The sequence below is a fragment of the Pongo abelii genome, chromosome X, assembly GCF_028885655.2.
Source record: "Pongo abelii isolate AG06213 chromosome X, NHGRI_mPonAbe1-v2.0_pri, whole genome shotgun sequence".
Classification (NCBI taxonomy): domain Eukaryota; kingdom Metazoa; phylum Chordata; class Mammalia; order Primates; family Hominidae; genus Pongo; species Pongo abelii.
The window spans coordinates 136,050,032-136,062,603 of record NC_072008.2 but is presented as its reverse complement, the minus strand read 5'-3'; the positions used below and the strand labels follow the sequence as shown (position 1 = coordinate 136,062,603).

The following is a 12,572-nucleotide window of genomic DNA, read 5'->3' as shown; positions in this document are numbered from 1 at the left end:
ATTCTCATTCTTTTTGCATGGGGAAAAAAAAGAATTATCATCCACAAACAGATCTTGAGACTAAACAATAACAACAACAAGAATTAACATTCCCATGAAAGAAAATTTGGAAAATACAAAAAAGTAGAAAGGGGAAAAAAATCATTCAAAACTCCATAATGAAAATAAAACTATGGCCAGGCGCAGTGGCTTACGTCTGTAATCTCAGCACTTTGGGAGGCCAAGGTGGGTGGATCACTTGAGGTCAGGAGTTTGAGACCAGCCTGGCCTACATGGTGAAACCCCGTCTCTACTAAAATACAAAAATTAGCCAGGTATGGTGGCAGGCGCCGGTAATCCCAGCTACTCAGGAAGGTGAGGCAGTAGAATTGCTTGAACCTGGGAGGTGGAGGTTGCAGTAAGCCAAGATCATGCCACTGCACTACAACCTGGGTGACAGAGCCAGACTGTCTCAGAAAAAAGAAAAGAAAAGAAAAGAAAACTATGATTAACATCCTGGCATATTTATTTCTTTATAGAGGATTTTTCTTTTTAACTTTTTTTTAACAGAGATAGGGTCTTGCTGTGTTGCCCAGGCTGGTGTATGAACTCCTAGGCTCAAGTGATGCACCTGCCTCTGTCTCCCAAAGTGCTGGCATTACAGGCATGAGCCACCACATGCAGGCTCTATATGGAGTTTTAAAAAAAAAAAACACATGCAGTCATACTGCTTTTTAATTTCGCTTTGCTTAATTTCAAAACACTTATGTTCTCTAGGGGTTGAATTCTCATCTCAATTTTCTTATCTACTCCAAGGGATTGAGCGACCACCAGCTCCCTTTTGAACTGTTAGACACTTATTTTTGACTCCCTGATAGGCATCTCTATTTCAGATGTCCCAAAGGTAACTCAAGCTCACCACATCCAGACATTGTAGCCCTTATCTTGGTCCACAGCCTGCTCTTCCTCCTCCTGGGCCCTCCCTTGGCATGAGCAGTATCTCCATGTCCCTGTTGAATGAAGCTGGAAATTGAACCCCTCTCCCCCATCCAGGCAGTGACTGAGTCCTGACATTTCTACTTCTATAATGCCTCTGTTCTGTCTTCATTCCCACTATCATTGCCACAGACAGAGCCCGAAGATGTTTGAGCCCCTAACTCTGGCTGCGAACGAGGTCCCCAGCCCTGACTCTAGGCTGAATCCCTCTGTCCCCCGACTATAGGTTGAGCCCCTTGCCCTTGCCATCAACCGGTCTATTCCCAATGGCCTTAGAATGAATCTAATCCTCATAGACTGAGCCCTAACCTGGCCACGGATTAAACCATAACTACAACCAGTGAAAAATGCTTGCCTGGCTGGGTGCAGTGGCTCACGCCTGTAATCCCAGCACTTTGGGAGGCCTAGGCGGGTGGATCACGAGGTCAGGAGATCGAGACCATCCTGGCTAACACGGTGAAACCCCGTCTCTACTAAAAATACAAAAAAGTAGCCAGGTGTGGTGGTGGGTGCCTGTAGTCCCAGCTACTCGGGAGGCTGAGCCAGGAGAATGGCGTGAACCCAGGAGGTGGAGTTTGCAGTTAGCCGAGATAGCGCCACTGCACTCCAGCCTGGGCAACAGAGTGAGACTCCGTCTCAAAAAAAAAAAAAAAAAAAAAAAAAAAAAGCTTGCCCTTGGCTGGGCATGGTGGCTCATGCCTGTAATCCCAGCACTTTGGGAGGCTGAGGCAGGTGGATCACCTGAGGTCAGGAGTTCAAGACCAGCCTGGCCAACATGATGAAACCTTGTCTCTAGAAAAACTATAAAAATTAGCCAGGCATGGTGGCACACACCCGTAATCCCAACTACTGGGGAAGCTGAGGTAGGAGAATCGCTTGAACCCAGGAGGCGGAGGTTGCAGTGAGCTGAGATCATGCCACTGCACTCTAGCCTGGGCGACAGAGCAAGGCTCTGTCTCAAAAAAAAAAAAAAAAAAAAATGCTTAAAGTGCTGGTGGTGCAGAGCTAACCCATCTATTCATCAAGAACCCACTCAAGCATCACCTAATGAGTCTGGACCCAGAGTGATATCATCCTATACAAAGGACAGTCCCTGATGAACCCAAGAATAAGGACTTGCACAGAGGGCCAGATTCTGGTAGGGAGGGTTTGCTGGAAGAGCTGGGTGGGTCTTGAACCACATCCCTATCTTCTCCATAGCTGGAAGACCCCTCTGTGTTCCCAGCTGTGATCGTGGAGCAGGTACCCTACCCTGATTTACTGCATCTGTACTCGGGACTGGAGTTGGACGACGTTCACAATGGCATCATAACAGACGGGACCTTGTGCATGACGCAGGATCAGATCCTGGAAGGCAGTTTTTTGCTGACAGGTCTGTTCCCTTCCTGGGTAGAGAAGGTGTGGTAGAAAAAGGGGCTGTGTCTTTAGGGAACAGCAGCCCACAATGGCCTCTAGTAACCCCATGCAGAATGGGCAAGGCCACCAGCCAAAAAGTTGTGCTGGTTCACAGAGGAGGGAACCATCTTGGTAGATTCATGGTCTGTGGAAGTGGGGTGGGACAATGAGGAGTGAAGACCAGCTGAGGGGGTGGAGAGTTAGGTAAGGAGGGGTGCTGGGCCCTTCCTGGCTGTCCCTCAGTACCTCTGGTCAGGGTCCCCTGCTTCTCCCTCACTTAGCACTCACTTCAGGGTCAGCCCGAAGGATGCTTACCACCATCCTTTCTTTGGGCTGGCCCTGATTATAGCTGTACCCCCTGCCTTGTGCACTGAGGGAACTTTTCTTCTCTCCTCCCACCATGGAACCCGGACCAGATGACAATGAGGCCACCTCGCACACCATGTCAACCGCGGAAGTCTTACTCAACATGGAGTCTCCCAGCGATATCCTGGATGAGAAGCAGATCTGTAAGTTTGAACCCCAGTGCCTGAACTCAAGGCAACAAAATAATTCCATTTAAAAATATGAAATCCATGTATTGGTTTCTCAGACATGTGTGCACACAGGTATACATGCACCACACCCACTGATATACATATGACTTTTATCTTTTTGTATTTTGGTGATGGGTTTATTTCAATTAGCACGATGTCCTCAAAGTCCATCCATGTTGTAGCACGTGTTAGAATTTCTTTCCATTTTCAGGCCAGGCACGGTGGCTCATGCCTGTAATCCCAGCACTTTGGGAGGCTGAGGCGGGTGGATCACCTGAGGTCAGGAGTTCGAGACCAGCCTGATCAACACGGTGAAACCTCATCTTTACTAAAAATATAAAAACTTGCTGGGCGTGGTGGCACAAGCCTGTAATCCCAGCTACTCGGGAGGCTGAGGCAGGAGAATCACTTGAACCCAGGAGACAGAGGTTGCAGTGAGCCGAGATCGCGCCATTGCACTCCAGCCTGGGCGACAAGAGCGAAACTCCATCTCAAAAAAATAATAATAATTTATTTCCATTTTCAGGCTGAATAATATTGGCCAGGGTGCCTTTCTCAGGCCCCTCTGCTCTTTTGCTTAGCTCCCAGGAAGACTGAGATATGCAGCATGTGGCTCTTTTAGAAATAAGTGATCCAGGCTGGGCGTGGGGCATGGTGGCTCACACCTGTAATCCCAGCACTTTGGGAGGCTGAGGCGGGTGGAATACGAGGTCAGGAGTTCGAGACTGGCCTGGCCAACATGGCAAAACCTCGTCTCTACTAAAAATATAAAAATTAGCCTGGCGTGGTGGCACATGCCTATAATCCCAGCTACTTGGGAGGCTGAGGCAGGAGAATCGCTTGAACCCGGGAGGCAGAGGTTGCAATGAGCCGAGATCGCAGTATTGCACTCCAGCCTGGGCGACAAGAGCAAGACTCTGTCTAAATAAATAAATAAATAAAATAATGAAATAAGTGATCCTTGCCCATCCTACCAGGCTCCTAACTCCCCAGAGGGCCCCCAAGGCAGGCTCTTCCCAATGCCCCCTCAGGCAGATGCACAGGAGGGTCCCCCCAGATTGCCTTCTCCCAAGGGGTAGTGTGGTACAGTGAGGGAAGGCAAGCCATAAAGCTGAAATCTGAGAGATTTCTAGTCCTGACTCTCACCAGTATTCATCCAGGATCCAATAATGGGTGCCTATTTGTACCGGGCACCAACTTGCTGTGTGACCTTGGGCACATGACTTCCCCTCTCTGGGTCTGTCTCAGTTTCCTCATCAGGAAAACACAGGAATGGGGCTACATGATCTCTAAGGCCCCTTTGAGTCGTAAAATGAGCCAAGGACTAAATCAAGGTGGCCCTTTACCTGGGGTGCCGCCTAGAACTTCCCTACCACCAGCAGTGGGCTATAAATGTGGCAGCTGTAATTGGGGCCAGCTTGTGCCCACAGCTCTGCAGATGTTTCCTCTCCTCGTGGTACAAGCCACATGAGGCATTTTCAGGTGTATCCTGTGTCTGGGGCTGGGGGGATGAGCCCCCGCCCTCCCTTGGAACCTACCCGTCTCTCCAGCGCTGGGAGACCCCGCTCCAGCCCTGCCCTGGGCCCCGCCCACCTCAGGCCTTTCTTCTTGCAGTCAGTACCTCCGAAATGCTTCCAGACTCGGACCCTGCACCAGCTGTCACTCTGCCCAACTACCTGTTTCCTGCCTCTGAGCCCGATGCCCTGAACAGGGCGGGTGACACTAGTGACCAAGAGGGGCATTCTCTGGAGGAGAAGGCCTCCAGAGAGGAAAGTGCCAAGAAGACTGGGAAATCAAAGAAGAGAAGTAAGTGGGGGAGAGTGAGTGTATGTGTGTCTCCGAGGGGATGGGCGGGGCGTGGGGGGCGGTCAGGGCTCATGGATGTGTTAAGAGGCCAGCTCTCTGGTGTGACACAGATGGACCAAAAGGCCTCCCTTCTGTAAAACCTGGCCTCATCTGTTAGCCTGCCTGTAGCCTGACATTTCCCATGCTGCCCCTGTCTGCCTGGGATCTGCATAAACTCTTTCAGAAACATTAATGATCTCGATGAGTTGAATCCTAGGCTGGGAGTTTGGACACCAGGCTCGGCCCCCTGGCCAGTCCCCGGACCTCTGGGTCCTCAGCCTATAAAAGACCAGTCATGCTGGGTGCTTATCTCCCTTCTGCAGAGCTTATAAAGCCAAGGCCATATATGAGAGAGGACTTTGGGCTTTCCCAAGCCCCGGTGTTATTGATTTACTCAGGCGATGGCTGCTTGATACTGCCTTGTCAGCATGGCAACCAAACCTCAGCACCGCACTTACCTGCACAATAGTGGTGCCTTTAGGCTGCCTTTCCATATCAGAAGTTAGGCTAGGCAGATTCTGTTCTCACAAAGGTAACTTATTTGTAAGCACCCGGTTTCTCCACATTGTAGCCATGTTGCAGTGCTACCCTGGGGGCCTGAAAATGAGGGTGCAAAGGCCTGAGGGCTGTGGCTGTGGAGAGCGATCTGGGGCCTCCAGCCCCGGTGACCTGCCTCCTCCTTGTTGGCCTTGTCACAGCCAACTTGGCCAGCTCCTGGGCCCTCTCTTGGGAGCTGCTCCTCATCCTACTCACCTTTCCCTCATAGTCCGGAAGACCAAGGGCAACCGAAGTACCTCACCTGTCACTGACCCCAGCATCCCCATTAGGAAGAAATCAAAGGATGGCAAAGGTATGGACAGCTGGGACTCAGGTGAGGTGGGGAGGGAGCCCCTTCCCTGCTGCCAGGGTGCCCCAGCTGCCCAGGCTGCCCCTCACAGCCTGCCCCTCTGCAGGCAGCACCATCTATCTGTGGGAGTTCCTCCTGGCGCTTCTGCAAGACAGAAACACCTGTCCCAAGTACATCAAGTGGACCCAGCGAGAGAAAGGCATCTTCAAACTGGTGGACTCCAAAGCTGTGTCCAAGCTGTGGGGGAAGCAGAAAAACAAGCCTGACATGAACTATGAGACAATGGGGCGGGCACTAAGGTAGGAGCTGTTGGGATGCAGAACCCCTGCCCTGGGGATCACCAGTCCTTCCTTAAGTCCAAGGAGTCCTCCTCGCTTTCATGGAGACCTGATTGATCCTAAGGAAACGAGTCTCGTAACTTTCCTCTTAGCTTGCTCCTATGTCCGTTCCCCAGGCCCCCTCTGGCAGGAAGAGCCCCCCTCCTCTTGTATCTGACCTGGCCTTTTTTCTTTTCTTTTTTCTTTCTTTTTTTTTTTTTTTTTTTGAGACAGAGTCTTGCTCTGTCACCCAGGCTTGAATGCAGTGGCGCAATCTCGGCTCACTGCAACCTGCACTGCCTGGGTTCAAGCAATTCTCATGCCTCAGCCTCCCAAGTAGCTGGGATTACAGGCACATGCCACCACGCTCAGCTAATTTTTTGTATTTTCTTTTTTTAATTTTAATTTAATTTTATTTTATTTGAGATGGAGTCTCGCTCTGTCACCCAGGCTGGAGTGCAGTGGCGCTATCTCGGCTCACTGCAAGCTCCGCCTCCCGGGTTCATGCCATTCTCCTGCCTCAGCCTCCCAAGTAGCTGGGACTACAGGCGCCTACCACCACGCCTGGCTAATTTTTTTGTATTTTTAGTAGAGACTGGGGGTTTCACCATGTTGGCCAGGATGGTTTTGATCTCCTGACCTCGTGATCTGCCCACCTCGGCCTCCCAAAGTGCTGGGATTACAGACGTGAGTCACCGCGCCTGGCCTCATTTTTTGTATTTTTAATAGAGACGGGGTTTCACCATGTTGGCCAGGCTGGTCTTGAACTTCTGGCCTCAAGTGATCTGCCCACCTTGGCCTCCCAAAGTGTTGGGATTACAGGCGTGAGCCACCGCGCCTGGCCTCCTTTTTGCTTTTTATAATGGAAGAGCAGTTTAGCACCCCCTCTTCCCCAAGAAGATCTTCACATCTGCAAGCCAGAGCCCCGGGGAGGTGGGCTTGAGTTGTCCTAGAGGTGGTCTCTCAGGCTGGGGGATTGCTGTTCCCGCCATCCATCCCCTCACTCTCAGTTCCCTCCTTCAGTCATTCTCTGTCCTCTGCCCCAAAGCAGGGGGTTGGAGGGGGGTGACATCTGAAAACCTTTTTGTGATCCTTTGAGTCCTCAGGGGGAAATCTCAGGATGTCATAAAAGCCTTTCAAGTCCAGGTGTTGACATATCCTTTCCCTTGCCCTTGGGCCCTCAGCTGGCTCCCCAGCCAGCCTCACTCAGCCTCATGCTTGCCTAGCCCTGGGGGAGGAGCACTGGGGAGATGGAGGTAGAAGGTCTCCCACCCAGCTCCAGGCTAACTCCCAACTCCCCGCCCCTCTTCCTCTAGATACTACTACCAAAGAGGCATCCTGGCCAAAGTGGAAGGGCAGAGGCTGGTGTACCAGTTTAAGGAGATGCCCAAGGACCTGGTGGTCATTGAAGATGAGGACGAGAGCAGCGAAGCCACAGCAGCCCCATCTCAGGCCTCCACGGCCTCTGTGGCCTCTGCCAGTACAACCCGGCGAACCAGCTCCAGGGTCTCATCCAGATCTGCCCCCCAGGGCAAGGGCAGCTCTTCTTGGGAGAAGCCAAAAATTCAGCATGTCGGTCTCCAGCCATCTGCGAGTCTGGAATTGGGACCGTCGCTAGACGAGGAGATCCCCACTACCTCCACCATGCTCGTCTCTCCAGCAGAGGGCCAGGTCAAGCTCACCAAAGCTGTGAGGTAAGGGCACCCAGGTCAGCATGAGTCTTCACATAGTACATCATGTTGGGGTTCAGTTTTCTTTTTTTTTTCTTTTTTTTTTTTTTTTTTTGAGGTGGAGTCTCGCTCTGTCACCCAGGCTGCAGTGCAGTGGCATGATGTCTGCTCACTGCAACTTCCGCCTCTCGGATTCAAGTGATTCTCCTGCTTCAGCCTCCCGAGTAGCTGGGATTACAGGTAGCCACCACCACACCCAGCTACTTTTTGTATTTTTAGTAGAGACGGGGTTTCACCATGTTGACCAGGCTGGTCTCAAACTCCTGACCTCAGGTGATCCGCCTGCCTTGGCCTCCTAAAGTGCTGGGATTACAGGTATGAGCCACCGCGCCTAGCAGGGCTCAGTTTTCAACTTCTTGCCAAGCTCTACTCTGTGTCCAGGCTCATGGGATCCTCCCACAGCCACGGAGAAGCCAGAACGGCACTTGTTGGTCAAGAGAGGGAAAGTCACTTGCCTGAGGTCACACATACGGGGGCTTACACGAGAGGGGCTCCCCAGGGAGCCACCAGGGCCTCGGTGTCCTGACCCATCCTCCTAAGCCTCCTCCATTCTAGGAAAGAAGCAACAGAGAATGTTTTAGAGCCACCTGCTGTGAACCCCTTGGGACCTCCAGGCCCACCCGGCAAGCTCCAGCTACTTCTCATCCCCACTAAGGGGCCTCCGATTTTCCCTGAGAAGGTTGGACTTTGTTGGGTTATGTGTATGGACCTCCCACTATGCTGGTGCAGTGAGACACCCTTTCGAGGAGGGCAGGCAGTAGAGTGGAATGGTGAGGAAGATGAGCTCTGGGGTCACAAGGCCTAGATGTGAGGCCCTGCTGTAGTGCTTACTCACTATGTATACTCGCTGTGTAAGCACTAGAGTGGGGGCTCACATCTAGGCTTTGTGAGACCCCAGCATCCCCATTTGGAAGAAATCAAAGGATAACAAAGGTATGGCTGGTCTTGGAGCAAGTTATTAATATATAACCTCTCTGTGCCTCACTTTCCTCAAGCTGTAAAATCAGATTGTTCTTATCCCACTTGTGGGCTGTTTTCAGGATTGAGTAAAATGCCACATGTCAATCACTTAGAATGATCCCTGACCTATATACCTATATACTAAGTACTTAATAAATGTGAGCTACAGCTGGGCATGGTGGCTCACGCCTGTAATCCCAGCACTTTGGGAGGCCGAGGCAGGTGGATCACCTGAGGTCAGGAGTTCAAGACCAGCCTGGCCAACAGGGTGAAACTCCGTCTCTACTAAAAACACAAAATTAGCCGGGTGTAGTGGTGCTCGCCTATAATCCCAGCTACTTGGGAGGCTGAGGCAGGAGAAACACTTGAACCTCGGAGGCAGAAGTTGCAGTGAGCCAAGATGGCACTACTGCACTCCAGCCTGAGTGACAGAGCAAGACTCCGTCTCAAAAAAATAAAAAATAAAAATAAAAAAAATTAAAAAAATTAAAAATTAGCTGGGTGTGGTGGCACACACCTGTAGTCCCAGCTACTTGGGAGGCTGAGTCAGGAGGATTGCTTGAGCCCAGGGCTTCAAGGCTGCAGTGAGCAGTAATCATGTCACTGCACTCCAGCCCGGGCAGCAGAGTGAGACCCTGTCTCTAGAAAAAGAAAAAAACCAACAACAAACAGCAAATAAATCGACAAACACCTTCAGCTCCATTCCTCTCGTGCCCTCCTTCCTAACCAGCTGAGGGACACCTCCTGCCTTAACCAACTCTGTTCTCTGTTTCTTCTCAGTGCATCTTCAGTGCCCAGCAACATCCACCTAGGAGTGGCCCCCGTGGGGTCGGGCTCGGCCCTGACCCTGCAGACGATCCCACTGACCACGGTGCTGACCAATGGGCCTCCTGCCAGTACTACTGCTCCCACTCAGCTCGTTCTCCAGAGTGTTCCAGCGGCCTCTACGTTCAAGGACACCTTCACTTTGCAGGCCTCTTTCCCCCTGAGCGCGAGTTTCCAAGACAGCCAGGTGGCAGCCCCGGGGGCTCCACTGATTCTCAGTGGCCTCCCCCAACTTCTGGCTGGGGCCAACCGTCCGACCAACCCAGCGCCACCCACGGTCACAGGGGCTGGACCAGCAGGGCCCAGCTCTCAGCCCCCTGGGACTGTCATTGCTGCCTTCATCAGGACTTCTGGCACTACAGCAGCCCCTGGGGTCAAGGAGGGGCCACTGAGGTCCTCCTCCTATGTTCAGGGTATGGTGACAGGGGCCCCCATGGAGGGGCTGCTGGTTCCTGAAGAGACCCTGAGGGAGCTCCTGAGAGATCAGGCTCATCTTCAGCCACTTCCAACCCAGGTGGTTTCCAGGGGTTCCCACAATCCGAGCCTTCTGGGCAACCAGACTTTGTCTCCTCCCAGCCGCCCCACTGTTGGGCTGACCCCGGTGGCTGAACTTGAGCTCTCCTCAGGCTCAGGGTCCCTGTTGATGGCTGAGCCTAGTGTGACCACATCTGGGAGCCTTCTGACAAGATCCCCCACCCCAGCCCCCTTCTCCCCATTCAACCCTACTTCCCTCATTAAGATGGAGCCCCATGACATATAAGCAAAGGGGTCAGGGCAAGTGTGACCCACCAGGCAAAATTGAGCAGCATTTTCATAGGGACCGACTTCAGTAGCACACCTGCCCCTGCATTTCGGTGGGATGTCAATACACTTGACCCCAAGTCCCCCGGCCCTGCCTGGTGTCACTGTGGCCAAACAGTGCCCAGCTTAAGCATCCCTGGCATCAGACTATGGCCTTCAAGAGCACTAGGGCATATGCTTTTGGCAGCATAACGGGCTGACTTGGTGATGGAGGGAAAAAGCCTTGAGCCAGGCAGAAGTTTGTGGCCAGGGTTTGTGCAGCAGCTTTGTGAGAAGAGCCCTTCTACCTTGCTCTATCTCACTGGCTGCATTCCCTACACGGGGAATTTACTATCCTATATGTGAATATCCCTGTATGTACTTGTGTGTACTTGTTGGTCTGTATCTTAATTTCTTTGGGGAGGACAGGGCTGTAGCTGTGAGGTCTTGTCTCCAAGTGTGTGTGTATGTCTCCGTGGATCAGCCACAGGGATAGAGATTTTGTTTTTAAGGGAAAGCATTCTCTAATTCCCTTTGTTCATGCCAAGATTCAGTTGTTCTGAGACTATGGGGTACAAGTTTGATCCCCCGAATCTGGAGATGTTGTAGAGCTGGAACGAGTGCAGAGTAGGAACGCTTTGATGCGCATGCACATTGGGGAAGATGCGCTCCTCAGGGACACGAAGGCCGAGTAGGGTAAAACCACGAGGGGAGGGAAGGGAAGTCAGCTCTGGGAGCAGCCCTCACTGGCTGGACCAAGGTGCTTTTCCTGGAGTTTGCCATGTTAGCGACCACAGTCACCTCGCGGTCAGGCTGGAATCTTGGGCCACCCCAGAGTGCTTTGCTGAAGGATTTAGACGGGGGTGAAGTGCCCTCCAGCCTCAGAGCTAGCCACAAAGCCCCCAGAGCTGAATTCATTGAGTATTTGTGCCTAGGGCTTGGGCTGTTTGTGTGATACTGGCCCCCCGCCAGACAATAGCCTTTGCTGACACCCCAGCCTACTTCCCCCATCCTGGGCTCCCTCTTGATTACTTTTTGACATTTTCCAGCTGTCAGGCGTCACTGGGGCTAGTCCGGCAGCGACCTAGATGGGGTCCGCCCCCATTCCTGCTCAAGCATGGGCACCTACCACATGGGTTCTGCTGCTCAGCCTGCCTGCAACTCACCTTGAAGGCGGACCAGCCTGCCTCTATGATGACTGCAGCAGACCTCCTTGGGTGGACCAATGCCCCTCATCTCCCACTTTCACACCTAACCCTGACTCCTTCACCAAGAAGACGGGAGTCGGCAGCCAGGAGTTCCCGTGGCACCTCTCTCTCTTCGTGGCTCCCTGCTTCCCCCTTCCCTCTTTCGGAGGAAGGGTCAACCTATTCTCTCTCAAAGCCAACCCCTAGGCCAATTGCCTGGATCTCCTCCCCTCTCCCTTCTTTAGACGAGCTTGCCTCCCTCCTGCCAAGTTTGAGGGCAAGGCTAAGAAATGTCAGCCACGGAAACAACTCTATTATCTGGTGACTTTGGGTAATGTGAATCAGTGCCTGAGGACCTTTGCTGTGTCCTTGGTACAAAACCATCCACTTGACCTAACTACCTCCCCTGGCCGCGCTCTCGCTCTTCTCTTCTTTGCCAAGCCAACTATCACCCTCTCCCACTCTTCTTCTCCCTGCCCCCTGGAGGGCACTGTGTTTGGTTGTGCAAATGTATTTACTATGCGTGTTTCCAGCAGTTGGCATTAAAGTGCCTTTTTCTAATAAAATCAGTTTATTATGACAGTTTCCTGATGGTTGAAAGTAAGCATCTTGATAAAGGGTCACCATTAAAAAAAAATTTTGCACAAAGGTGCTGCATGGGTTGGGGTATCCCCGCCCCCACCTGAAATCTGGTTTCTGCCATCCCTACTCCAACTCCATGGAAACTCATTGCTGGAAGGTCATCAATGACCTCATGGTGAAATCAAATGTCTTCTTCACAGTTCTCAGGCCCCCCGTGAGCCCACACTAGCTGGGCTCTCCTGCGTCCCCCATCACCCTTTCCGGGGCTGGTTCTTCACCTACCCCTTCCAACGTGGCTGTTCAAGAATCTCATCCATTTTGGGCTCATTTTGGCTCCTCAGAGATGGGTCCTAAATCTAGAGCTCCAGTCCCAACCTTTCTCTTAAGCTCCTGGCTCACATTTCCAGCAATCTGCTGGACATTTCCATGTGGATGCTTGTCAGCTCCTTAAAGATGGCCCCTCTATCAACAATGTTTTTTGTTGTTGTTGTTGTTTTTTTTGAGTCAGAGTCGTGCTCTGTCGGCTGGAGTGGCAGTGGTGCGATCTCGGTTCACTGCAGCCTCTGCCTCCCAGGCTCAAGTGATTCTCCTGC

The 12,572-nt window shown here is 52.1% G+C and overlaps 1 protein-coding gene across 2 annotated transcripts in view; it reads left to right on the top strand.

The window, feature by feature from the left end:
- ELF4 (E74 like ETS transcription factor 4) overlaps positions 1–11,979 on the top strand; it is a 45,958-nt gene extending 33,979 nt beyond the window's left edge. For both annotated transcript variants that reach the window (XM_009235238.4, XM_009235239.4), the window contains exons 3-9: positions 2,176–2,347; positions 2,787–2,879; positions 4,521–4,712; positions 5,518–5,601; positions 5,705–5,897; positions 7,232–7,609; positions 9,386–11,979. In XM_009235238.4, the coding sequence (XP_009233513.1) occupies positions 2,176–2,347; positions 2,787–2,879; positions 4,521–4,712; positions 5,518–5,601; positions 5,705–5,897; positions 7,232–7,609; positions 9,386–10,190 (1,917 nt within the window). In that variant the 3' untranslated portion in view covers positions 10,191–11,979. The remainder of the gene's footprint in view (positions 1–2,175; positions 2,348–2,786; positions 2,880–4,520; positions 4,713–5,517; positions 5,602–5,704; positions 5,898–7,231; positions 7,610–9,385) is intronic.
- Positions 11,980–12,572: the final 593 nt, after the last annotated feature.